Source organism: Sparus aurata, chromosome 22, assembly GCF_900880675.1.
Source record: "Sparus aurata chromosome 22, fSpaAur1.1, whole genome shotgun sequence".
Taxonomy (NCBI): Eukaryota; Metazoa; Chordata; class Actinopteri; order Spariformes; family Sparidae; genus Sparus; species Sparus aurata.
Window position 1 is genome coordinate 1208902 of NC_044208.1, and position 27762 is coordinate 1236663.

Below are 27762 nucleotides of genomic sequence, written 5' to 3' on the forward strand. Positions count from 1 at the left end.
GCAGCAAGTGTTCAGAGACAGGGGCTTGATGTCATAAGGAAAGCATTTAATCAGCAGGATTTTAGACCCAACTACACAGTCCAGCTGTAATTCATACATTTTATGCACACAAATGTCTCAAATAGTAACATATGGGTCTACCGCAAAACAAATCAAAAGAACAAATGAAAAGATATTTCTGTTGATTTCATGCCTGACATGTTGTTGGCCTACAGGCTAATTTAGTGTCAACTACAGCACTTTGTTGTTCATCAGTTTGGAATTTGAGACTGATCTGAATACAGGTTGAGCTGTTTTGAGTCATCATGCTGCTTCCTAGTTTTAATGTATAACTTGCTGACAGAACAGCAAATTGTAATCACTAGCTAGACTACACATGCACCTATCGCAGTACATCATGCATTCTCCAGATTAACTGAACCCCGGGGAGCCAAAACCACCACCTCAACTGCTCCGAGGTGCACAAGCTGATGTTTTAAGGGTGTTTCTTTAAAAAGCATACATTTAAAATCAAACAACAATTGTATTGAAAGTTTTGGATTAATTAAACCCGCTTATTTGACCAATGACCTGCCTTGTGCCCACCTGACTGGCCCCTCCCACACAGCCTAGTGAAACATTAGGAGTGATAACCAGGAGATTTATCATTTAAGTCATTCTTGCTGATACATCATGGTGAGATGACTACAACATAACATTTTAAAAAAGGAACATCCATGCAGGTTCAAGTTCAGTTTTCACCCCAGAATTAAAAACTAAGTGCAGAATCTTTCCTTTAACAATACTTCTCACACGATATTACATCAGAACAACCATAGCAGTAGTTTGTCTTATACGTTTAGAGTGCATAGACAATCCAAAAACAACTCACTTACAATCTTCATTATTAGCAACAGATTACCACACATGAAATCAGTCAAAACACATAAATCAGTTCCCAAATAGTCACTGAGGCACTGTAAAGAAAGACAATCAATGTGTGAGCCTCCACAGTGTGCAACAGGCCTTGAGGGGACGTGTCTTTCATGAGTGACATTCAGGGTTTAGAAGAGGTGTGGGAAGAAAACAATCATCACTGAATGTGCAGAAATTATTTGTAATGACAATGTTATAACAATATGATCTGCATCGTTGTCTTTTCAGATTCAGTAGTGCCTTTGTGTCATTAGAGGAAATGTAACAACAAATTAAAATCGGACAACTTTAAGTATTTATCTTAACATCAGACAGGAGATGATGCCTGCCTCACGTTAAATAATTATGTTGAATAAAATCATTTAGTGTCTTTGCTGCCTTTCTTCACATTTTTTTTTAGCAGTGGGGTACAATAAGAAAAACAGTTTGAGAAAAGTGTGACCTGTACAGAACTGCTACATATAGAGAGTATTTTTCAGTGAACATAAAGACTCTAAATCATTAGAAGCAACCCCTAAAATACTCAGTTTGTTCATATCTATTTGTTAAATCTACAGTACTCCTATCAGCTTTCTTAAACCTTTGTCTATTCTAATATGTGTTGCTCGGATTTGCTGACAACATATAGCAAACAAAAGATCCATCCTCAAGGTCCAATTAGTCGCAGTCCTAAAGCTGTTGATCATATAACATGATTTTGGTCAGTAAATGGAGTTTCCTTCACTGCAGATGTTCAAACTGCCATTGTTTCTGAGCACTTTGATTCCTCAAAGTCACCCATGTTGGCTTAAAGGAATAATTCAACATTTTAGGATCCAGAGTTGGATAAAAGAAGTCTCAAGTTACTTGTAGCATAATCAGTTACTTGTCAAAAGGTGACAGTCATTGTGACTTTGTAAAACTCTATCTAACCAATCACAGGAGCAAAGAGTCTGATTTTTTGTACAAATGATGAGCGGATTGCACTGATGCTGGTAAACAAACAAACCAATAATCCAACCTCACAGAGCTCGCAGTGCCTTCACAGCTCAGCACTATGTATAACACTTTTTTCTTTTCAATTTTGATCATGTGACTACATTTGAGAGATTTATATGGGCAGATGGCTTTAAACCACTTCCTGTTCCATTGTAATGTGCTATAAGAGTAAGCTAATGTGGAAATAAAACCAAGTGGCCCATAGATCTGCAGTAAAAAAAAGAAAAAACAGGCCATGCTGAAAACATAACACAGTAACAGCAGAATAAATATGAACAAACTTAAAATGAAGGGGCTGCCAGTCAGTCCTCATTTAAGGTTCCTTTTCTTCTTCCTCTGCTTCTATTTCTATGTTCTCCAGCAGAATGTGCTTCTCCTCCTCTGGCATCAGAGTGACAGGGTTTAGGTGAAAAATGTGCCTGTCAAAAAAGAGAAAGCATTTTGGAAATATCAGGTTAAGGAGGACAGCTGGTCAGATGGTCTCATGGATTCATACACTTTCTTCAGCAGTTTTTGTTCACTCACAAACCTGATGAAACAAACTCACTTGTGTTCACAAGTTGGGAAGAAGATGTCCAAGATCTTGACGATGACTGCTGATCCCACAACGCCGATCACAACCACCCACATAACTAGGAAGAAAAGTGGCAGCGACTCGGAGCTGAAGCGCCTCAGACGCTCTCTAACTTCCTCCACCCACTGACACATGGCCTGAGGACAGATGGACATGGAGACATGAGTATTTCCTGCTGGTTTAAGGCTCTACTAGTGCAACATATTACAGAGAGGAAGATGTGCACACACAAACACCAGAAAATAATCCAAAATGACTGAGAGCCTATAAGGAGATCATGTGCCGTAAACTGCATGAATTCCAAAAGTGATGTGGAAAATGTCACTGGCATTCACGGTGTCATGTTAGACCGCTAGAGCTGACAGATGTCTGTCAAAGTGTGGCATGCAGCAAAATATTTTTGAAATGTAAGGATGGAAACATCCACAACGAACTTACTGCTTTTTTGCAAAAACTAATACTGGAAGCACATCCTCAATTGTAAATTGCCCCCAGGAAGTACACTATATACTGAAGGCAATTTGACATAGTGGCCAAACTGTGTAATTACAACGTCACATGATGAAACAAAAATTACTTTCTCCGCCAAGTTAACAGTGTGAAAAAAGTAGGTAGAGCATTAAAGCCTGGGTTAATCTATTAAGTGCCACTACATTTGGAAACTCTGTAGGAGCCTCATGATTAAATAATTTTATCCCTAGTGAAGTCAGCGGGGGGTTCAAACAGTAGTTACCTCCCTCTGATGGCAGAAGTCTCTAATGCGCACACTCTATGGACTGTCAGAAGAAGCTACGCAGAAATTCCAGGTAATTTTCTCTCTGTAGCATCTCAATTTCTTCTTAAAGGCTTGATCTACTTTTTGAAAGTCAGATACAGTTTCACAATCTTAGTGACAAGGGAGGAGTTTTAGGGGCACTTCTCTGAACTATGACAAACTTGGACATGGGTCTTTCATGTAGGCATATAAAAAAATTCAAACCTATTTTGGTCCCACAACTGCAGAGGTTTACGATGGAGCAAATGAATATTAGTACTAGCCAATGCTGTTTATATACGAGGTTGAACAATTTCAAGTCCTACGAATAAAGTTTCATTACTTTTCATTCCCCGTTTGTTACAAGAGACCTCAAACAGTCAGATTTCTTGGGAATCCAAAAATTGTCATCCACTTCCTCTCACACAGCAAACCACACCTACTGCTGACATGCTGCTGAAATGGTTAGACACCTGTGAGGCAGAACATAATGTATGTCGTCAACTAGACCTAGCATCCTGCTTGGCTCACAGAATAGGATGATATCAATTCTTTAGGCGGAGTTTCCATCTGAATCTGATCCGGCTGGCTCGGCTCTCTGTCTTCAAATTCATCATCGTATCTGACATCATACAGCAGGTCAGGGTCCATACGCAGGGGAGTCTCTGGGAGTTTTCCTGGAGCTGCAATCTCCTCTTGGGTGGTCTCTGTGTGCTTCAGGGGGTACTGGCTGGTGGTCTGGGAGATCAGCTGTTCTTCATCTGATTTAAATAGTGGGGAAGAAATACAAATGCGTGTTAAACTGCAAGACCATATAGACATATAGAGTATTTGCATAATAATGAAAAAGAAAAAGAAAGCATGTTTTCATACCTTTTTTAGGATTTGGTGGATCTGTGACAACAACATCTTTCTCCCTGGGAACCCTGAAGATCTCACTGTGTCCGATTGGGTAGATGTTGGTGAACTGAGCCAGTTTCTGGAAATCTGGGCTCATCAGTATTTTCACCTCACACATGTCAGGCTGTCGGACCTAAATGATACAAACCCAAATGGTGTAAAACTATATTGAAAAACTGGTCTTACCGTATTTGATCAGTCCAGTGGTAAAAATGTCTACAAAATAATATGTAACAAAAAAGAAAGTTAAGAATAATTCAGACTACCATCTTCATGCATTAAGCACACAGTATGCAATTTCTGCCACTAGGGATTTATCATTCAAGACAACAAAAAAACAAAGGTTTGATGACATCATGAAGTATGGGATCATGGGAGTTGTTGTCTTCATTGTTAAACAACCACAATTGCATATGAAAATCCACCCATGTGACTCAGGCGAAATAATCATCACTTCCTAACGTATCATCTGATGTTTCACCAGAAGTTAGAGCAACAGACGACCAAATGAAATACACTGTTACCTTGAGTATTAATAATAATAATAACAACAATAATAACAATAACACATTTATTATAATAATAATAATAATAATAATAATAATAATAATAATAATAATGTTATTATTATTATAATAAACATTTGCTGTCACATATTGATTTTCTATCTTTGGAGCTGCATGTCCCGTTCTCACTCACTCAAAACAGCACACCCGTCAGTGAACATCATGATGTTACATACTCTGAACAGTGAATGGTGGTGTGGATTTTAGTCTTAGTAAAACCAACGAAGAAGAGGAGGAGGACTGTTTAACGCAGTTGGGTTGACCGTAACTTCCTCTGCAAAGAAGACGGCTCTGCTTTTCGCGGATGATGTGGTCTTGTTGGTTCCTTCGAGCCGGGACCTCCAGCATGTCCTGGGGCGGTTGCAGCCGAGTGTGAAGCGGCTGGGATGAGAATCAGCACCTCCATGTCCGAGGCCATGGTTCTTGACCAGAAAAAGATGGCCTGCTCCCTCCGGGTTGGGGGAGAGCTCCTGCCTCAAGTGGAGGAGTTCAAGTATCTTGGGGTCTTGTTCACAAGTGAGGGAAGGATGGAACGTGAGATTGACAGGCGGATTGGTGCAGCAGCCGCAACTTTGGGTCATGACCGAAAGAATAAGATCCCGGATCCAAGCGGCTGAAATGAGTTTCCTCTGCAGGGTGGCGGGGAACTCCCTTAGAGATAGGGTGAGGAGCTCTGTCACCCAGTAGGAGCTTGGAATAGAGCCGCTGCTCCTCCACATCGAGAGGAGCCAGCTGAGGTGGCTCGGGCATCTGTTTCGGATGCCCCCGGGACGCCATCCTCGGGAGGAGTTCCTGGCATGTCCCGCCGGTAGGAGACCCAGAGGAAGACCCAGGACACTATGTCGCTTGGCTGGCCTGGGAACGCCTTGAGATCCTCCCGGAAGAGCTGGAGGCAGTGTCCGGGGAGAGGGAAGTCTGGGTGTCCCTGCTCAGACAGCTGACCCCACGACCCAGCCCCGGATAAAGCGGAAGAAGATGGATGGATGGATTTTCTTACCGTAGAACCTCTCTATCCCTACGCAGTTGTACTAATTCGTAGGGATACGGAGGTTCAACGGTCTGTGTCTGAAATTGTTAAGTTTCGTTTTTGATCGAAAGTAAACAGAGTTGCGTGCATAAACCTCTGGTCCAGCAACTGGGTCTCGCACTGTATTTCGCTGCTCGCAGATCACCTGTTGCGCTAATGCGTAGGGATACGGAGGTTCTACGGTTGAGAAAATGTAGTGCCAAAAGAAAGGGCGGTCTGACGGTGATCTAAAGCGGTGTGAATTTTCTCTATCCAACGTACACTTGAACTAATATAGATTTTTTTGAGGTGAGCCTCATTTTAGGTGGTTCAAATTCGCTTTGCATCTGGACTCTGTTCACTGCAGTACAAAGCTGAGCGTCTGGGCTGGAGCAGCTCTCTACTTCTCTAAACTGAGACTGCGCTGATCGCTGATTACGGTAGAGAACAGACCGACCATAGATACGTACTTATGATCCCACTTTAAAAAACACAAACTATCCTTTTAAGCTGGGCCAAAGTTAGCCAACGGACCCAGCTTTGGACATAAATAAGCTTTAAAACACTGTCTCATCCTGTGATGGGCAGTAACACATTAGCAGTAATGCGTTACTGTAATCTGATTACTTTTTTCAAGTAACAAGTAAAGTAAGGGATTACAATTGCAAAAACAGTAATTACATTACTGTTACTCCTCCACAAGCAGGCTGCGATACTGGGTTACTTAACCATGATTTTGTTTTGCGAGACTGTCTTGTGAGCGACAATGATGTATGAGCGGCGGACGTCAGTGGTAAACACTGACACGTGTAGTGATCAACAAGAGACAACATGGAGTGTGGGAGAAAGCAGGATTATACAGTGTTTAATGCTGGAAGTACCGAGTACTCTGAGTTTGACTCGGTAAAAGGGGACAAAAACATCAGCGTCTGTTGTACACTCTTCTTGGGAAGAAAACTTTTATCTACAGCGAAAAATTCCACCACAGATCTGAGCAAGCACCTAGCAAGCCGGCACAGGAATGTGAAACTCACTGAAAAAACCCCTGATCCAACCATTGACATGACCGCTGCGGCTTACACATCCAATTCCACGGGGCGAACCTCCGAGGGCCCGTCTCCTGCTAAACAGGTGAAATTAGACTTAGATAGATAGAATTACTTTAATAGTCACCTTTAAGAGCAACAGGATTTAGTGCCGCTGAACTAAAGAAGCTCGTCGCTGGCTATATTGTCGAGGACATGTTGCCCATTTCCACTGTAGATTCTGAATCGTTCCGACGCATCGTATAAAAAATACCAACCAAAAGCGGTCATTTGATTCAATTTTAGATGATGGAATATGCAGAAAGAATAGAATTAGGCTGAAAGGTCTATTGCTTTATAGCGTATTCAGGTTGTGCATCATGTTTTTGAAAAGTAACTTAGTAAAGTAACTAGTAAAGTAACTTATTACTTTTTGAAAATAAGTAATCAGTAAAGTAAGGGGATTACTGTCTTGGAGAAGTAATCAGTAACTAATTACCATTTCCAAGTAACTTGACCAACACTGGTCTCATCTGTGGACACTTTTGCCTGAGTCACGTTGGTACCTTTTCCTCAGCAGTAGCGTTGTTTAACAATGAAAACAATTCCCATGATACCATATCAAAGTCATGTGTTTTGTTTTGATTGAGAGAGCCCTAGAAGCAGAAATGACATACCTTGTATTTAATATTATTGAAAGGGGTTGTGGGTTTTGAGATAGTCCCTAAAAGAACAAAACACACATTTGGGGGCAAATTCTCTCTTATCATCATGGATAAGTTTTACTAAAGGGAAACAGACTGCAGCTTCAAAACATATGCACAAAATGTTATATCTGGGAAAGACTTGGAAATTCACTTCCTCAATGTCTGTTTCTGTGACAAAATCAAGATTTGACAGTTAAGACCTGGAAGTGACTCATAAGATTCCAGAGATATTTACCTCTTTGCCCTCCATCTCTATGACCTCACTAAACACCTGCAGAGCCACCACCTCCTCTGAGTCGCTGTATAATCGGTTCTGGCTCACCATCACTCGGGTGACAGTGGTCACCAAGTCCCCGGATTCAAAGTCACTGCTTCCATTGATGCTGTCTACTGTAAAAATACAATCAGTTTATTAATTAGTCTATGATATTTGCATGATATCATGTTATGTTGTAACTTCAGGGATTTTAATTAAATCCTTGCATCATTAGCAAACTAATCCATCAATTTGTGCATTACCTTAATCAATAATAATTCTGACATCAAGTCATTTATCAAATAAAATACAACACATTTGCTACTCTTGTTGATTTTTAATCATTTCCAGCCTTCTAGCCCGAGCAGGAGCTGTTGAAGTGCTACATACATAATCAAAAAGTCATTTTTGATGTAGATTTGGCATGCTAAAAACATTAAGAAGAAAGAAAGAAAAAACAACAAAAGATGGTCAACAGAAAAACCATATATTGTAGAGTTAGAGGTCTTCACTGGTTCCACAGAAACTACTATTGTCATTATTGATTCATCTATTGAGTGTTTGTGATTAAGGAATTTCACATACCACTCACAATATTATGGCATGATGTAAAGAGGGGAGAATTCATTCTTAAATTTAGTAAACATAATAATTGATCTTAACCGGAGAACTGTATATTTTCCTCAGATTTAGAATGATACTTTCTTCGTATTTCTGTGATTATGAACTAACGTTACTTGGATTAATCAGAACCGGTGAAGATCCAGGTGATGTGAGAAAAACTCACAGAGGAGAGCTTGACAGTTGAACCTGGTGACCCCTGACAGCTCCACTGGTATGTCATTGACCCGCACCTGTTCTTCACCCACCGATATGTTAAAATTGATCTGTAAGACGAAAAAACAACGATATGACTTAGCGTTAGCTAACTGGTCGTTTAAAAAACACACACCTTTGTTACATAGATAGAATTATATTGCGTAACGTTACCTGCAAGTTGTTGGCATCCTGTAACTGTGTATCAGCCAATGTCCCTGCCGTCACGTTAATCAGGATGTTTTCCTGTGGAGATAAAAATGTAGAAAAATACAAGGAACAGACCCAAACAGACGTGACCACAATGTCTGCTAGTAGCTGGACGACGAGTAAGCTAATGCCATGCTAACATCAACATCATCAGGTTCGCAAATGTTACTGACATTTGTCGCTTTCCGTCTTACCGTATTTAGTTGCCTAGGTGGCGATTCTGTACAGGTTGCTGAGGCAGCGAGAACAAACACAAGACAAACTGCTAGCCCTGTAGTTTTCATCTTGGCTTGACTCCTCTCAGCAGCAGGACAGCTACAACAAAAACATTGAGCAAGGCGGATGCAGTACGCACGCGCGCGCCTTTCTCGCGAGAATAGGAACGTCAGCATGGCGGTGCTCCTTGAAACGACGCTGGGCGATATTGTTATCGATTTGTTTACAGAAGAACGGCCTAAAAGTAAGAAACACAAGCAATTTCCACATAACAGCGGCTAATTTCGTTAACTGGTCGCTAGTTGAGTTAGCTATTGACAAGCTAAGCTACAGAATAAGTGATTGCTAGCTAAGGCTGTTAGCTTGCTTGCCTCCTATTCATTTGTTTATGTTAATATCATCAAATAGCTAGTTAGTTAACTTACTAATAACAACGAAACTGGAATAGTGATAAACCAACACACACTCCTGTTTATCTTGAAGTTCTTAATGCTAAAAGAGGCTGTGTTATTAAGGATTTAATGTAAGGACTGTGTATTTAACCCGTGTGCTCTTCTTTTGCAGCTTGCTTAAACTTTCTGAAATTATGCAAGATAAAGTATTACAACTACTGCCTCATCCACAATGTTCAGGTAAAACTAAAGGGTCCCGTGCAAACTTCTGTGCAGCTCTGAATCGGTGTCAGACATTATCAGCCGCAACACGGCGGAGGCTCCTGGTGACTCGCCTGTGGAGGGCGACATAGTTACAGAGCTGCGTTTGACTATTTCCTATGAAGGTGAACAAAAAAGTTAAAGATAAATTAGACTGCTGGTATCAAGTTAATGGGGTAGTGATTTTGTTCCATGTATCAATAATAAAAAGACACTATTGCTTTGGGTCACACGATCAAGATCAGACTGATAATAGCAACTTGTATTTATCGGCATCATTTACATCATTCTATCTGATAAATTGGCAATTTTATGAAGCCAAATTGCTTTCACTGATTTAACTAGCAAAGCATTTAAAAACTCCTATACAGAAGGTGGCTGTTGGCCCCTTAAAAGTTGGTTTTCTATCCACCAATGAGCACATGAGACAACAAGAAAGGAGAAGAAGAAAATGGAATATGAAATCATCCATTTGCACTATTTGCTACATATTGGCCCTTTTTATTCTCAGGTTTGCATAAACCACATGTTAGAAACTTCTCTTGAAAATTTAATAATTATTAGATTATCGGTTATCAGTTAAAAAAAAAAGTATGAACCAGATCAACCACATTGATCATCTGCAGTATTACTTCAACTGTTGAACCTAACAATGATTCATGTGTACAAAGACACTTACTCTTTGCATGTATGGAAGTTGTGAAGGCCGTAGAATACATGTCTTAATCTGTTCGACAGAGTTGTATACATAAACATGTTTCTTGTTTCTCATCTTTCCATATGATCATAAAATAAGAAATTCACATTATTGTCACTAAAATGATGTGGAGTATGTGTGCAGTTAATTATGGTGAAGATACTCATCTTAGAAGTTGGACACTTGTTGTAACAATGTGTTTGTCTCCTCTTCAGAGAGACTTCATCATGCAGACTGGAGATCCCACTGGGACTGGACGTGGTGGAGAATCTGTCTATAGGTCAGTCATCTTCATCACTACTGTTGACTTCTGTTTTAAGCCCATAAATTGAAGGTTTTTTTTCTTCCATTTGTGATCAGCAAACTGTATGGGGACCAGGCCCGCTTTTTTGATGCAGAGAAAGCACCACGCATCAAACACAGGAAGAAGGGGACGGTGTCCATGGTGAACAATGGAAATGATCAGCATGCTTCTCAGGTGAAGAAAATAAACATCTGCACTGTTGTTTGCCCTGTAAATTGCAAAAAGCTTTCACAGCATAAACAACATGAAAATCGCCAGATTTTATAGAAATACTTCTTTGGGGCTTTCCCTTGATCAGCCAAGTTAAAAATAACTAAGTAAATTAATTAAGTGTATAATTTAATGAATAAATTAGCTGATAACTTAATCCAGAAATCAAGGATATGTTGAATATACACTGTAATATTTTACACTAACCAAATTACTTTAATTTCATAGTAAACTATGGACTACATCTCAAAATACCAGTTTTGCTGTTTTTGGTATGCTAGCTGTAGCGAGTGTACAGTGCTTTTTTTTTTTTTAGCATAAACCATATTTTATTAGATGTTCTCTGCAGAATGTGTTTCATGATTTGCTTCATCTGTTTTTATTCATGACCTCAGTTCCTGATTACCATGGGTGAGAGCCTGGACTACTTGGATGGAGTCCATACTGTGTTTGGGGAAGTGACAGAAGGCATGGACATCTTGGCCAAAATTAACGAGACCTTTGTGGACAAAGACTTTGTCCCATTTCAGGATATCAGGTGAAACAAGACAAACTTCCAGTGTAGCATATGAAGTAGTAGCATGTGCCCCAATAGAGCATTTATTATTTCTCAGAAACATCACTTCATATAATGAGTTGTCATCTTGCTGCAGAATAAATCACACAGTTATACTGGATGACCCTTTTGATGACCCCCCTGACTTGCCAGTGCCTGATCGATCACCGGAGCCCACCAAAGAGCAGCTGGATGTGAGTGCAGTGCCAGGCTTCATTAATTAAGGAGAGCTCTGGGAATTCTTACATTTTCCCTCCCAGATTCTCCTAGAAAGTGATTCCTGCCCAGCAGACCATATCTGGACAAATAAACATGAACATATATGTATACAGTATCTTTAAAAACAAAAAAAATATTGCCAAAATAACAACAGCTGTTTCTGCCATGGCTGTAAAGAGTGGGCGAATCGGAGCTGATGAGGTGATTGATGATACGGATGGGAAAGGAGCTGAGGAGTTAGAGGAGAGGCTGAACCAAAAAGAAGCCAAGACTCGAGCCATCCTGCTAGAGATGGTGAGAAAAAGAAACCTGCTCTCAGTCTTCAACTGAAGATACTAAAGATACAGTCTGAAACATTTCTTCTCTTTTCTGTCATAAATTCTTCCAGGTGGGTGACCTCCCTGATGCAGATGTAAGGCCCCCTGAGAATGTGCTATTTGTGTGCAAACTGAACCCAGTGACCACAGATGAAGACCTGGAAATCATCTTCTCTCGCTTTGGGTCCATAAAAAGGTGTTGTTAACCTCCAAGTTCAGCAATTCCAGTTTGTTTTTTCTAGATGTTTAGGAAGAATTTGTGCACATGAAATTTTACCATGTGTTAATGTTTTGCTCTAGTGCTGTATTATTAAAAATGTCTCATGTTCCTCTGTTGTGTATAGCTGTGAGATCATCAGAGACTGGAAAACTGGAGATTCCCTCTGTTACGCTTTTATTGAGTTTGAAAAGGTGAGCATCTGATATGTTTCATATCTAAGCAAACTGTAAAATTGCATTGGTACTACACTTGTCTATGCAAAGTAAGTCATCCTTGTTCACTTTCTTTACGAAGGTTAGAAGAGAAGATCAATACTGATATTATTACTCTGTGTTAAGTACAGATCTGGTGTCAGAACATGGTTAGTCTAGCTTAGCATAAGGTCTCTAAGCAGGGAGAGACAAATATCCTGGTTCTTAGGTGTAGAGAAAATGCTTGCAAACATGTTTTTGACCCGTTTTAAAACAACTGAAGAAAAACAACAACTGAAAATATACATAAAATGGCTCCATAACGCTTGCCTGGTGTAATCCAAGACTCGTATTGTTTTTACTGTGATACTCCAGAAATGTTTTGCGGACGACAACACTTCACCTGACTTACATCAGCGTTGGGCTCAGTAATTTTCACTTCTGGGTGAACTGTTCATTTTTGTAAAATAAAGTCTTCTGACACAACACACTTATTAGGACTTTACCTTCAGGTGTTCATTAGTCTTTACAAAATACACTATATATCTCGTGAAAGTGACAGTTGGAAAACCCTTTGCACGATGTGATTAAAGAAAGTCATAAACCACATCATTACTTTCGTCATACACTACGAGTCAGAAGTTTGGACACACCTTCTCATTTAATGGTTTTTCGTTTTTCTTTTTTTTATTGGTGAAATTATGTGACAGACAAGGTGACATGAGGGACAAATACATCACACCACATGGACTACGAATACAGACAGTGGACATACAGTACAGATAACAACAGAGAACAATGTAAAGTTACGATGATGTGTGTGTGTGTGTGCGTTAATGCGTGCGTACAAGTGGCTGAGAAGCAGATAGTATGGTATACATATGAAATATGGCATAGATCGATGATAAAATAAAAATAGTTAAGTAAATAAAGTATAAATATGAAAAGAGGAGGGGTAGGAAAGAAAAAGTGAAATAATAGATAAATAAAATAAGATAATATAGGGCAATACGAGACATTGTAATATAAAATGCAATACGATTTAACCTAATGTAGTGTGAAGAGATAATATGAGATATGATAATGTAATACAGGGCAAAACTAGACATTATAATATAATATATGATGTAATATAGCACAGTATGATATATAATAACATAATATATATGTGAACATAATATATGTGAGCCAATATATCATGACAATGACTATCATAAGACTAATTATTGGAATTATAATTAATGATTGATATGAAGATGATGATGATGATATATTGCAATGAGGGGTGAGGCCGGACTGGGGGGTCAGGGAGGCAATGTGAGGCGCCCCCCCCCCCCCCCCCCCCCCTTTTTTTTTTTTTGTTTTGTTTTGAGCTGCTGGCCCGTTGCAAACTGACCTCCTGTGCCACTTCCTGGTCTGGGCAACTTCCAGACCCTTGGGAGGGGGTCTGCCCGCTGAGGAGTGGCTTTTTAAAAAAACTGTTAATCTATTGAATTTTTTTTTATTATTTATTTATTTAATTAATTAATTAATTAATTAATTAATGGATTATTATTATTATTATTATTATTATTACTATTTTTTATTTTTATTTTTTTTTTAAGATTGTACCATGGGCCACAGCCGAACCCGAAGTAGCTGCTGGCCCGTTGCAAATCTGACCTCTTGTGCCACTTCCTGATCTGGACAACTTCCAGAGCCTTGGGAGGGGGTCTGCCTGCTGACGAGTGGGTTTTTATTTTAATTATTTTGAAAGAGAGGGGGAGAGCTAGGGCCCTACCACTCCACTCCACCCACCCCCACTGAGGCCCCACCATGCCCCAAGAGAACCAGGCATGGTGCCCCTGCTCACCTCTACCATCAACCAATCCAGTCGGGCCCCACCCTCCGCCTTTATTTTATTATAATAATGTCATTATCATGATTATTGTGGGGGGGGGGGAGAAAAGGGAAGAGAAATTATATATATATATATATGACATGTCATAATAGCAGTGGTAGTAATAACAGTAATAATCATAATATTCAGTCATAATCCTATTCATACTAACAATATTAATAAACACAATCAACAAAATGAGCATAATAATAGTAATAATTAACACAGTCATATTCATGGTTATAATGAAAATAGTGATAATGTAGTAATAATAGTAATAATAAAGGAAGTGCAAAAGAAATATATGGCACACACAGATAAATGAATAAGTGTGTGCGTGTGTGGAAAAAAAAAGTTTAAGTTGCTAATTTACCATCAAATTCCTTAACTCCTAGTCACCCCCCCTCAACACACAAATGCACATCCACTGACTAACATATCCACACACTCAGGGACTAACACTTATGTCTAGTAACTGCTTTTAACCTGTGATGTACATAATTAACTTAGTATTTTTTACTTATGTCAGTTTTTTTTTTTTGTAAGTATTTTTCTATTACATTTGTAAGCCGGATGCAATTACATTCTGCTGTGCACTTGTCCTGTGTAAATTAGAGTCTGAATGACAATAAAGTTCATCTTAAATCTTCAGTAACAACTAGGCATCTTCTAGAAATTGACCTGGTGGACATCTGAATAAGCCCGTTATTACAAACTGTGTTTAATAACTACTTTACTTGCATTATTATCCAAATCTGACTGTCTGCAGTCTTTCCTTTTAAAATATTAAAACAAATATAATTGTGATGTGCTCTATGATAAACATTCACTTTGATGACAAGGCCCATTTAGGGTTTTACACTGTTGGAAATGAGCAACTCACCTTTCTAACAACAACAGCCTTATCAGCCAACAGTAAAAAATAGTTGAATAAATAAATTTACCTGATCGTTAGCATGCTGTCCGTGAAACTCTAGACAAGTGCTTTAATGAAGACAGGGTCGATGTTCCTCTTCTGCAGCTGGTTGAACAGCATGTCCACATTTGGCATGATCTTGTGGAACAATGCCAGGCAAAAACAGAAAGCCTCATCTTCAAGCATCCTCACAAAGCCCCCAGCCTCCCTGACAGTTTGGTGATCAAAGTTCCCAGAGTCTCTGATGGTCTGGAAACACTTTAAGAGGTCCTCCTTGTGTTCGTACACAGTGTTAACAGCGCGACTGTGGAAGTTCCACCGTATTGGTGAGGCACTGGGAAGTCTATGCACAACCACTTGATCAAGCACGGTGGTTCGCTTTGGTGACTTGGAGAAGAAGGCAGAAAATCCTGCGAGGTCGGAAAGAAAAGTGCAGATTCTGGGGATGTGTGATGTTGCCTGCTGCATGATGAGGTTCAGCTGATACCATAGCAGTGGACGTAGTGAGCATGTTCGTAGACATCCATTATCTTATGCTGCACTCCGCCGGTGGCTCCCCTCATCATCACACTAGCTCCGTCGTACGCTTGGGCAACAAGTTTGGCCTTTTGTATCGTCTTTAAAGTGCCTTTGAAAACGGTAGCTGTCTTAAGGTGCTCAACCAGCACACTGTCTTGAGAGGCAACAAAATCCACCAATCCCCTGAAAATGCCAGGGTTGTTTGAGGAGTCAGTCTCGTCATGCCCACGCAACGCCAGCTTAAAAGCGCCACAAAACTTCACACAATCGACTATTTTGGATAAAATGTGCCTGTTTTTATCCACCTCCTCGTTGTGTTTCCTCACAGCAACTCTGTGGCCGTCGTCCAGCTGCGTAGCGATGTTCAGTCCAACATGGCTAGCTTAACCGAATTATCCATGTGTGCCCTGGTGTTCTCATGTTTCCTTACTTTCTCAGACAGGTGCTTCATATCAATCACTCCGGTTACTGTCCATGCTGGATCTGTCCCTGTTGTTTTGAAAAGCAAGCACGGAAAGCAAAATAAGGCATTAGCATGACAGCCCCCAGCTAGTCATGCCTTTCTGGTGTACCAGCTACGAGAGATGCCTCGCATGTACTGCTTCCCTTTTAAGCTGGCCTGCTGTCTGATTGTAAGGTCAGGTTGTTCTTGGCCCAGCTCTTTCACCCGTAGCTTCTCCGCCAAAGTTCTCTTCTCAAACAACTCTTGAAGGAGAGATTTTACAGAGTTCGGGTTGGGTCCTGAAGTAGTGCTCTTGCTCCCAATTGTCATGTTGTAAAAATGGCGCCTACAGGCTAGCCCTGACCTTAGCAGTGGCTCACTTGGGGCAATAACATAGTTGCCCATATCGGATTAGATTTGAGGACGCTGATTGGCTAAATTTTATGTCATGCATTCATATCGTAAATTAGCAATTGGCTAAACAGTTACAGAGACCCGCCTCCTTGGAGCGATTCCTCCATCGCCCCAGAGCTGTTGAAGCATGGGACAGGGGACGTGTAGGAAAAGCATATATCTTGCGCAGATGATTTTCTATCATATTTTACACATATTACTTGGTGCATCCCATGTTTTAAACACACAAATATTAACAATTTGTATAATATGTATGGATGTATGGATGGATGGATGGGCAGATGGATGGATGGGCAGATGGATGGATCGGCGGATGGGCGGATGGATGGGCGGGCTGCGCCTCTAGTGGCCAGCCACTGCTGACTACAACTCTGTGTGGCATTCATCTGGGCTCTAATCTGAGGTGCTGTGAACTTGCGATTTCTGAGGCTGGTGAGTCGGATGAACTTATCCTCAGCAGCAGAGGTGACTCTTGGTCTTCTTTTCCTGGGGCGGTCCTCATGTGAGCGAGTTTCGTCGTAGCGCTTGATGGTTTTTGCAACTGCACTTGGGGAAAGTTTAAAGTAATGATGGACTGTCTTTACTAAGCTCAGTGTTTCCCCTAGGTTTTTTTGTTGGCGGGGTGGTATCCGCGGGATGGGGGGGTTGGCTCGTCCGACTTTACATTGAAAATTTACATTCAGCGACTCCTCAAACCTCAAGGTAATGAATAGAACCATTTTTTATATATATATATATATATATATATATATATATATATATTATTTAAAAATTTAGCCATCAATACAAGGCCAGCTGACTTGCTATCTTGCAAGGATCATACAAGCTGGCTTACATAACATAACAATAACAGCTGTTTAAAATTTTGTTCCGGTTAATTCGGCGCTACCCAATCCAGCCGTAGTAAGTGGTCATTTTCACAAAAATAAAACACCTGTTGTTCTTTTATTATACAGAAAACCATAAGTATAGAATTTGCACTTTTATTTTATAAACAGGAAGCGAACCTCCCCTCGCTATGGCTAACTTGAAAACCGCCGTAACTCTGTTTTAAATTCCACTATAGCGCCGGTAACATCAGGTTTTAAAGCTTTTTCGTGTGAGAAAGTAGCAGTTTAGTTCCCTGTTGTGCCGCCAGTTTATCCAAATAACGCTTGTTTGCACATTTGCTCCGACGTGGTGGGAGAAGTCCAGACCAGCCGCACCTGTAGCGGAGCGGCGGAGCAGCCCAGCCCGGGTCTGCTGAGGTGATCTGTGGTCAAAACTCCACCGACATACTGGTAGAAGAACACAAGCCGATTAATTTACCTGTAGCACACGTTAGCTTATTTGAATGAAAAGTGTAAAATGTAAATAGCATCCGACTGTGCAGAGAAACAGACAAGTGCAATGTCAAAAGCACACACACGCTGACATATAGGGAGACATTTTTCATCTAACTGCAAACTAATGTAACAGCCCTAAGTGTAACGTTATTATTAGAAACTCACCTAAATCCGTTTTGTACAGCCAAGCCTTGTACTTGGGGTCAGCAGCCCAATCTGGCGCCTAGATTTTCACGTTTTTCAAGGGGGGCGGGGGCCTGCGTTGGCGGGCCGCCCCGCCAACAGAATGGTAGGGGAAACACTGAAGCTGATTGGTTTTTGCCATAATATGAATTCTAACAGTTGTCAAATAGAGCGGTCAGCTGTGTACCAACCTGACTTCTGCACAACACAACTGATGGTCCCAACCCCATTAAGAAGGCAAGAAATCCCACAAATGAACCCTGACAAGGCTCACCTGAAGTGAAAACCATTTCAGCTGACTACATCATGAAGCTCATTGAGAGAAGGTCAAGGATTTGCAGCGCAGTCAACAAAGCAAAGGGTGACTACTTTGAGGAATCTAAAATATGAAACATTAAGAGTTGTTTCACACTTTTTCGTTTACTACATAATTCCATATGTGTTCATTTATAGTTTTGATGCCTTCCGTGAGAATCTACAATGTAAATAGTCATGAAAATAAGGAAAAAATATTAAATGAGAAGGTGTGTCCAAACTTTTGACTGGTAGTGTATGTCATAACGATAATATTATTATAGAAATTTGAAAGTTGTATGAATTTAGTATATTTGCCATGGACCTGGTATACTGTTGGCAAGCTGTTCGACATTATGGAAGTAAAATGTTAGAACTTGAATGTTGTGGAATTGGCCCCAGTTTATGACTGGTATTCACCACTTTTCCAACTGATGAAGGGTAAACGTCCCTGATATAGATGTATACAGTTACACCTTTATGAGTTACGAGAGGGGCATGAAGTGCATCATTAGTTTATCTGTGGGTTGAAGTTGTTTTGCTGACTTCTCTGTGGACTGTGTTATGTATGTGGGAAAGAAGGGCAGGTTTCCACTCGCCTTGAGTCCTCTGAACAACTTCAACAACAGACTGTAAATAAAAAGAGACAACATTGGAAATGGGGTACAGTTATAACAAAAAGATGATGGTGCAATGAATATTTGAAGCATTAGAGGGCACTGGGGAATTTGTTTTGGAAATTATGTGTGACACATCCAATATATAAGGAATTTTCCTTGGCCAGAGAAGTTATCATTATGAATAAGATACATGGCAGCTAAGGGATTTTCCACAGTGTATTTCATTCATTACCTTTGCTGCAGACGAATGCCTTTTTATAAAAGTTTTTTTAACAAGTAATATATACTTCTTTAAGTCTGGCTTCTCACACCAGACTTGCTGGACAAAGAGGCTGCTCTTACCATCTCTGTATTGAAACAGTGAGCATCTGGTTGAAGCAGTGGTTTGGCACTTCACATCAAATACCTCCTCTATAAACAGTCTGTGAAAGCCTTTCCTGTTCTCAGATATCTGATAGCAGATAAAAATGAAGTGATGGTTGTTTTTTGTAAACTTTTCATTGGCTGGTTCTACATTCTCCTGCAAAATGAGTTGCAAAATGAGTTGCCAAAGGTTTTTTTTCCAGTCATATTGCCTAATTGTTCTCCTGCTAAATGAACGTTGTGTGCGGAAAGAACAACAGGAAAAATGTGTCTGTATATAAGAGGTTTTGTCAAACAATGTCTGTTTTTTTAGCATCTCCAATGCAAGGATTTCATGCTTCCCTCAGTTTTAAGTTACTCATGTTTTAGATAAAAAAGTTAACCAGAAAATAATCAGAAATAATAACAATGGAAACATTAGTTGGAGCTCTAACAAAAATAACTAATGCCTGGACGATAATTTCTAAAATTAATTTATTACCTAAACTGGATTTATTAATCTTCCAAACCTTTGTTGGCAACATAATTACGTAATCTGTTTGTAGTGGACGGGATATTTATATATGTTACACTTTTTTTTTATGCTTTCCATCTTCGCAGCAAGAAGATTGTGAAAAGGCCTACTTCAAAATGGACAATGTGCTCATTGATGATCGTCGCATTCATGTGGATTTCAGCCAGTCAGTTGCAAAGATTAAATGGAAAGGAAAAGGTACTTGAACTGAAGCCTTGGTGGTTTGCATGTTTTTAATATTTGTCTTTGTTGAAAGGTTGTGCTAGTGTTGACCTTGTTTCTGTATTCAGTGTTATTCTCTTCCCCACCATGATAGTCTATGGCTTTAGATGTGGGGTTGTATGAAGTACTTATCCCTAGTCAGTGTATAACCTGGAGAAGATGATTTTGTCAGCTCTTCCCCTGTGTGGAGAAGCAACTCATAGCACTGACTGGGAAGCAAAGCACTGTACTGCTAAACAGCACAGACAGCAAGACATATTTGAGCCACCTAACAGAGTGCTGCAGTGTCTGTTTGTGTGCGCTGTATTTTGAACATTGTTGAAACTTAACATTGCCGTCAGACAGCCCTTTCCTTTGGCACTACATGCCCTAAGCTCGAGCACAGCTGTGCTTACTGCATACTGTATGTTAGATCAGCTGTTTGGGTCGGCCTTTCAGTGGCTGTCTGATTGCAATGGAAAGCACAATAAATATTGTGAATATGCATTCACTTAAACAGAAGTATATTTTTTAGGCTGGCCTTCTTTAAGGGGGCTTATATGTCTTGCTGTCAGTGCTGTTTAGCATTATAATTCTCTGCTTCCTTGTTGGTGCTGTGTGCTGCATTTCCACATAGTGGAGAGCCGATGGTCTTCTACTGCAGGTAATACACTGATTTAGGGATAAGTCCCCCCTACAACCCCACATCAAAAGCCCTGAACTGTCACTGCTACTCTGTTTCACTGTGTTTCATAAGCAGAGAACGTACTTGTGTGTTTCCTAGGTGGGAAGTATACTAAAGATGACTTCAAAGCCTATGAGAAAGATGTGGAGAACCGATCCAAACTGGCTCTCAAGGATCAAGTGAAGCCTAAACAAGAGTATCCTTGTTAAGTGTTAACAGGATGGAATTTAATTTAGCTCTTTTCCCAATTCTTGTCATAACACATCAGTCTGCAGTATTTAACTGAGCGGCCTCTGTTGTGGTGGCCCTTCCACATTTTTTTCACAGTTTCATTTGGCAAACCTTTCAGCATTTACTTTTTCAACTTCCTTAACTTTCCCGAAAGCTCCAAGTATGACCTGCTAATTGAGGAGGAAGAAGAAGCAACAAGCCATCAACACTCTGAGAAGAAACATAAGGAGAAGAGGCACCATCATTTTTCGGACGATGAGGACAGCAGGAAGTCCAAAAAACACAAGGTATCTTCATGCTATTACACCCTACACACATTCCAAAAATACTTCAAGTGCTTCTAGCAACACAACATCATTATGTTGTGTTGCTAGAAGAACATTCTAAGGAGAGCTGTGCAGTTCTACTGCTGCAGCTTTTCTGGCAGTAAGGTGGTAATGCATTTGAAGTTATGGAGAACCTTATCTGGAATTACATCTTTATTTCTAAATCATAAAGTATGTGGAAATACCTGTGATGTTCTGTGAATATGACCAAAACTCCAAATAAATGTTAAACACCCAACAGTTTATTATGACTATCACACAAAGACGCTAACGTTAGCATTGTGCTAATACGAGCTACAAGCCAAGTTGGCAAACCTCACATATTTCATGAAAATAACAAATCCCCCTGAAACAAAACAAATAATTACCTGTCCAACAGAAAGAGAGCAACCTCTGCATCACTTTTTAAGTCCTTCACATGCCCCAGTTGTCTCCAGCGCTCAAACGCCACACTGATGTTGACTTGGTCTGACTTCTTTCTTTATCCAGAGCAGAGTCCTGCACGGGTTCGGGTACCCGGATGAAACGGGTGAAAAGTAATGTCCTGTGTCGGACACGGGTGCGGATCGGGTCGGACGCCTAGAGAGCGCGGGTCGGGTTTTGCGATTGGCATTTTCATGGCGTCAGGTGCAAAAAAATAAAAAAATAAAAAATCATTAGCGATACATCTACAAAAATATGCCTGCATTTCAAAATGATAAGCATGTACTGTATTGACCTGAATATAGGACGAGGTTTTTTTCGACGAAAATTATGTGACAAAGTGGGGTCGTCTTATAATCGGGGTCTAACCGTTGACACATGCTGATAGTTGTCTGGGTCGCTACACGACCGCAACGGCAGAGGGCGCCAGCTTATTGTAGAGACGTCACTGACACTGTGGCTGGGGTTATCGGTCAATCACAGCGGAGAAGAAGTGACAGGAGATGCGGTGATTTTACGGAGCAAAGTGGATCAAGTGGGGCAAGTTAACAGACATCTGAGGCAGAGCTATGATGCTAATTTTAAGATAATGGTGATCAATGCAGCGGAGGCGCCAAACAACTTTAAGCCAGCCAAGAAATATGGAGTTATGGAGTGTAACGTCCGAAGATGGCGGGTCCAAAAAGACCGTCTGAAAACGCTAACAGTAAGAGAAAAGCTTATCGTGGTCCTCTAAGCGGCCGCTTCCGAGAGATTGACAGGATATTATGTGAGTTTGTTATTGAGAAATGAATTTTGGTTATCAGAGTCTTTTTCTAAAGATTAATCTTGAAAAGAGGGGTCGTCTTATAATCAGAGTCGTCCTATATTAGGGTCAATACGGTATATTACATATGAGCTCATTCATGCATGCTTGCGCCCTCCCAGAACTCCCATTCCCCACGCTGGCTTACTTTCATTTTTAAAAATTGCGTCAGTCTAATTTTGCTTCGGGTGCGGGTCGGGCGTCGGTATCAATTTATAGCGGGTTGGCTCGGGTGCGGAATGTAATTTGTGCTACTGTCGGGAAACGGTTCGGATGCTGTTTTAAGTACGACGGGTACGGGCGGGTGCGGGTTTGCAAAATAAGACCCGTGCAGGACTCTGATCCAGAGCCTTTTTCGTGGCAGCCTTTCCTGCCTCAGGCTTTCTTTTCCTTGCCTTTTTAGCGGGGTGAGCTGTTACAAGGAACGCTGGCTGCATTTTCTCTGCCATTGTTACCAAATGAACGTCTTCTCCTGCAACTCGTATTTCTGCAGAGGAGTATGCTGAATATTTCTGGCATCAGTGAAACGTAACGTGTGCGCACGGAGGAAGGAGGGACAGAACGAGACATGAAGGCATCTGACCGGTCCGTGCATCTGACCCGGACGGCACAGATTGGTCAGATTTATCTCAGTCCTACAGCTGCCACAGAGGTCCGATTATTTTCGTTCCTTTTTCTGAATACATAATGTATTGACTACTCTCAGGATAACAGGATCATTTCACCCAGTATAACAAAATGTGTTTCTGAACAACATTACAGACCCTAGCTTTAAGCTACAGAAAAACTCCAACAAGGAAGCCACTAACAGCAGAACCTCCAACAACTTTTTACATTTATTTAGTCACAAATTAATGATTCAGAATGTTCTGTAGGTTTAAATCACATTCCATAAATAATGTATGCTTGTTTATAAAAGATTTGCAGTTCATCATCATTGTGACAGCAACCAGTTGGTTTGCACAAACCCAGACAGACGCACCAGAGCCTTCTTCCAAGAACCAGGTTAACTGATTTATGTGGGTTATTGTTGAGAAACTCCCTCATACCAGGAAAAGTGACTGATGGAAAAAGAGCTCTTCCCGATAACTGAGTAAACCTGATTCTTTGAACAGGCCCCTGCATGCACAAATGTCAACACATTGGCACACACACAGTCTCCACCTCAATCTATCCAAAGTCAGGCTATTAATTATGATTTAAACTTGGAATTTATTTTTCCTGGTCTGGTTTTTTCTCTCTCATTTTTCATTGTGTTGCATTTTGGCATTGTATTGTATATGTCACAGTACAGATGCAGACAGAAAATGGTGAGGAAGAAACATGAGAGTCAAAATCTAAGTAAATTGTTTGTGTCTTCACTACTAGTCCTGAACAGCCAGTTGCTTCCTTTGGTCGCAGTCAGGAAGACAGAACTTATTTAACAGCAAAAAGTGTTTTAAAATCATGATTGAGGCACATTGTGTGAGCACTGAGAAAGCTTTTGTTCTGTCTTTAGCTTAATTTGAATTTCTTAACAGATCTGGGGAAAAAAAACTCAATAATAAAACAAATGTATCCAGAAGACCACTGTTGGACGTAAGGGAGGCTCTAAATGTTATTTAACACCAGAGCAGTTTGAGTAGGGCTCATATCCTCTGTTGTCCCTGTCAGTGGGCAGTAGGCTCACTGCCTCTTCTTAATGTACACCACTCTTTTACAGTGTCTGTGTTTACATGCAAGGAGTTACCTGACTGGTTACCTGATGTGACTTGCATCTTATCCTACCTTACCTTTGAAATGTTGAATTTCCTTGTTGTTATACATATCTATCAATCTGCAGTGCCCTGCACGCAGAGGAAGCTCTGTAACATGAATTATGAGGTGATAAAAGAGGTTCTCAGTAAATTATGTGCAGCAGGCTACTTTTTTACTGTGCTCAGGACAGGTTTATCAGTGCCACATTAACGATAACAAGAGTCAATTTAGCACAAAGCTAGTCCCAGGTTAGCATTATTATGTATACTTTTCCTTGTTCTTCTTGCCTCATAACTTGTTGTTTTTGATTTCTGTCTAATCATTGTACCAATATCAGCATACCAGTTAAGTACTGTATGTATCAAAAGCTTAACTAGCCAAATATACTTGATTCATCTGCTCCATATGACAACCATATCCTCTGTCAGAATGTTTTACTGCTCATAACTACTGCAGTTGTGACTGATGCTCATATCCAACTAGCGCTTCAAGCAAGAGAAGATATGGATTTTGAATGCCATTTGGTGCTGCACTGACTTCTAGTCATGAAATAAATATGTTTCTATTAATAATGAGATGCTCTTTAACAGATGTACGTGTCAGATCTTTATTTCAATAGGGCCTCTTTACTCCGTTAGGTGCTAAGCAGTAAAAAAATCCCGCATGACATTGTATAAGAATTAGAGGGGTTAATAAGTAGCAGCAAGTAACTACAAAACAACACATACAGTGAGCAGTAGGTACCAGCATTTACCTAAACACTTTCATGAAATGGTTTCTTCCTGATGAATGATAACAATTCCTGTTCAATCAGGATGTTGGGGCAGGCATGCAGATTTGTCATCAGAGTAACTAATGAGATTATCAATGGCTCGATTCTTTTCATGTGTCCAAGTCAGCCATTAGACTTTATCTGAGATCAAGCAGTACTTTGCCAACAAAGAGCCCATCATCACTGCCTTTGTTTAATCACTGTAAACCAACAGTGGCGTTTTGCCTCCCCCATGTACGATTTTAGATTGAATGCGGTGTGATGTGTAAAACAAAAATGTCAGATGTGTGATGTTTGACATGTTTGGGGCAGCACTTTGAAATGAAAGGTAAAGGTAATAACATGGTAATAAAAATAATATACCATCATTATATCCGTTATATGGCGTGATCTGGTCCTCTGCTCTGTGGGTAAGGAGTGTTCCGATTTCGTTGTCTCTCCAATTTTCAGACATCTTCAGTTGCCCTTCTTCTTTGAGTTAGCTGCTAACTCCTGCTAGCTGCCATTTGGTCTTTGTGTTCATGCTCTACCTTCTAATATTCATATAAGAGTAAACAGTGGAAACCCACTTCTGAATTCTGTTATGTTTGCTGATTCTCTGACTTTCATAAAAATGTGTGTTAAATTTGGGTTGAAACTTGGTTAGAAACCAAACTGAACCAACAAACCAAAGTAGCTAAATGGAAGTCAGACACACTTCATTTTATTAATTTCATCTGTGTGTTTTCTACTGTGACATGTTTTCTGCTTAAATGGCCTTTTGGATCAGTTCTGTAGACAGAAGCAGACACAACTGATGAGGTGAAGGGTGGGATCGTTCAACAATTAATTATTGCATTTATTATTATTTTTTTTTTAAATAGTTATAACCAGTAGTGCAGTGTGAGGTTTTCTCTGAAGATGCATTGTTTCCAGAAAGTAAAAGTTTTTCCAGGTAATGCAGATTTCCTATTTTATGCCCTGCTTCAGTTGCTTCAGTTCTTAAGCAGATGTGGTAAGTGAGGGCACCCAAAGTGACAGCGGAAGCTTACCATCTGCATCGAAAGAGTGTCACGCTCAACCGGCTCAAAACTCTGATAAATCTGACTTCAGTATTTCTAAATTATCATAGTATCCAATTGTCAAAATAACATATTATAATTCTAAGTGCTGTATCGTTGACAACCGGACGTGTTTCAGTTTCTGAAGATGTTTCACTTCTCATCAAAGAGGCTTCTTCAGTTCTGAACTGAACTTAGAATAACCATGTTCAGGATGACTGAGAACCTTCATCGATTCATAATTTTATTGAGCTTTCATACAAAGATTGTTCCATGGAGTGAACTATAAGGTCCGCAGCACTTGCTTTGTTCTTATTTAGGCAGTGTTAAACCTAGACACAGAACATGTTTTTGTTCCAGACCAAAGGAACCAAGCTAAAGTCTTGGAACACAACATTACTAGTTAAAGATTTGTCTTTACTCTGTCTCACACCCTTGTGTCTTCTCTGACATTTCCAGGACAGCGAGGATAACCGACGAGACAGGAAAGTGGTACGTCAGCGCTCTCGCTCCCGCTCAAGTTCCCGCTCCAGAGACAGGGACCTCAAACACTGCAAGTCCCGGGTCAAACATGGGAAAGATGGCCGTGATAAAGGCCACAGCCACAGGGACTGGAGCCGCAGTAGCAGCCGTTCCTCAAAGAAGTCCAAGGATAAAGACAGGAGTAGATATAGATGAGGGAGAGCAGGAAAGAATGAAGAAAGTCACCCTAAATTCAGTGAATATTTCTCTGAACTTCTTTCAGCATGAATTATAAAACTACTGGCTTCCTTTAAAATCCCTTGATTTGGACTTTTAGAAAAACACAGAAGATGATTATCAATTCCATGTTTCAGTGTCTTGTAGAGAAAACATGAAAAAAAAAATTGTATTAAAAAAAGAAAATCTCCAAATACTACATTTGTCTAAGCTTTGTATCATTTGAATGCCACAACAGACTTCCTGCTCTGATATTTACTTCCTCTGCACCTTCCACCTCCCTCACACACTGCCCAATTTAGACCGGTTTTGTAGATGATCAATACATCACCTTTGACTTTTAGTTTCTAACGTGTGGGGTTTTTCTTTTACATTCATGAACTACAGGGATGGAAAATTGTTGGGTGGCATGTGTCTCCACAACAGTCAGGGAATTCACTGGTGTCTCCCTCCACCCACCTCATAGAGCTGTGGTGATATAACATCTCAACGTCTCATTGCACTAACTGAAAGTTAGCTTATCTCTGGCTTGGAGTTCAGGGTGTTCAATGAGTGTTTTGGGTGTGATTTGAAATGATTAATCCCACAGAAAGTAATCTTACAAGTGTGATCTGAAATTATAATAGTTACTGATGAAAAACACTTTCTGGGAGAGGTGCTGTCTAAGAAAAAAATATTCTCTGTCAATTTTCAAACCCTCATGTTGCCACAACGAGCTGAGCATTGCTTGTAGTTGCAGTCAAAAAATATAAATACAAGAAACAGGACATCAAGGATTTATCTGTGTCCAGGATTAGAAGCTTTTAATATGTGTCTTTAGGGTATAACACAAGCAGAGATGTTGAGATGCATTCCATCGCATTCTCTAAAGAACACTCTGTCAGTGTGTGAGTAGTGAGCTGAGGACACTCAAGTCTTTAAAGTGACATTCTTTCCCTTTCAAGTTTGTGAGTGGCTGAGACATTCTTGGATGCCCCTTATATAGTCAACATTTTTTACAAGCGGAATGAAGTTCCATGACTATTGTTGTTCTTTTAATAAAATCCATTAGCCATGCAAAGATCTAAATGGCTGTCATTTTCCA

The 27762-nt window shown here is 40.2% G+C and overlaps 2 protein-coding genes across 9 annotated transcripts in view; one reads left to right on the top strand and one right to left on the bottom strand.

Moving 5' to 3' along the window:
- ginm1 (glycoprotein integral membrane 1) overlaps positions 1 to 9045 on the bottom strand; it is a 24623-nt gene extending 15578 nt beyond the window's left edge. For 5 of the 7 annotated variants that reach the window (XR_003982333.1, XR_003982332.1, XR_003982331.1 and 2 more), the window contains exons 1-8: positions 8902 to 9045; positions 8672 to 8743; positions 8469 to 8568; positions 7661 to 7815; positions 4095 to 4254; positions 3753 to 3982; positions 2441 to 2604; positions 2175 to 2312 (exon numbers count right to left, since the gene is read on the bottom strand). Coding sequence is in view for 3 of the 7 variants with exons in the window: in XM_030404599.1 (XP_030260459.1) it covers positions 2207 to 2312; positions 2441 to 2604; positions 3753 to 3982; positions 4095 to 4254; positions 7661 to 7815; positions 8469 to 8568; positions 8672 to 8743; positions 8902 to 8991 (1077 nt within the window). In the remaining 4 variants the exon portion in view is untranslated. Of the gene's footprint in view, positions 1 to 25; positions 2313 to 2440; positions 2605 to 3752; positions 3983 to 4094; positions 4255 to 7660; positions 7816 to 8468; positions 8569 to 8671; positions 8744 to 8901 lie in introns of those variants that run through there. The other 2 variants (XM_030404600.1, XM_030404598.1) reach the window with 2 other exon arrangements.
- On the top strand, positions 9029 to 26877 carry ppil4 (peptidylprolyl isomerase (cyclophilin)-like 4). Of its 2 annotated transcripts, none has more exons than XM_030404594.1 (13): positions 9029 to 9167; positions 9488 to 9555; positions 10489 to 10553; positions 10634 to 10751; positions 11183 to 11325; positions 11441 to 11537; positions 11740 to 11856; positions 11951 to 12075; positions 12224 to 12290; positions 19846 to 19957; positions 20745 to 20841; positions 21031 to 21163; positions 26439 to 26877. In XM_030404594.1, exons 1-13 carry the CDS (start codon positions 9050 to 9052, stop codon positions 26655 to 26657), a joined length of 1479 nt encoding a protein of 492 aa, XP_030260454.1. In that variant the 5' UTR covers positions 9029 to 9049; the 3' UTR covers positions 26658 to 26877. The 2 variants fall into 2 exon arrangements, with proteins under 2 accessions (XP_030260454.1, XP_030260455.1); XM_030404595.1 differs by having other exon boundaries at positions 9037 to 9167; positions 9488 to 9701.
- Positions 26878 to 27762: the final 885 nt, after the last annotated feature.

Bases quoted from the DNA above. Each gene is read 5' to 3' on its own strand.
- ppil4 (XM_030404594.1), top strand. From the start codon at position 9,050: ATGCAGTACGCACGCGCGCGCCTTTCTCGCGAGAATAGGAACGTCAGC. The intron at 11,857-11,950 runs GTGAGAAAAAGA...AAATTCTTCCAG, and splicing joins GAGCCATCCTGCTAGAGATG to GTGGGTGACCTCCCTGATGC. The intron at 19,958-20,744 runs GTACTTGAACTG...TGTGTTTCCTAG, and splicing joins GATTAAATGGAAAGGAAAAG to GTGGGAAGTATACTAAAGAT.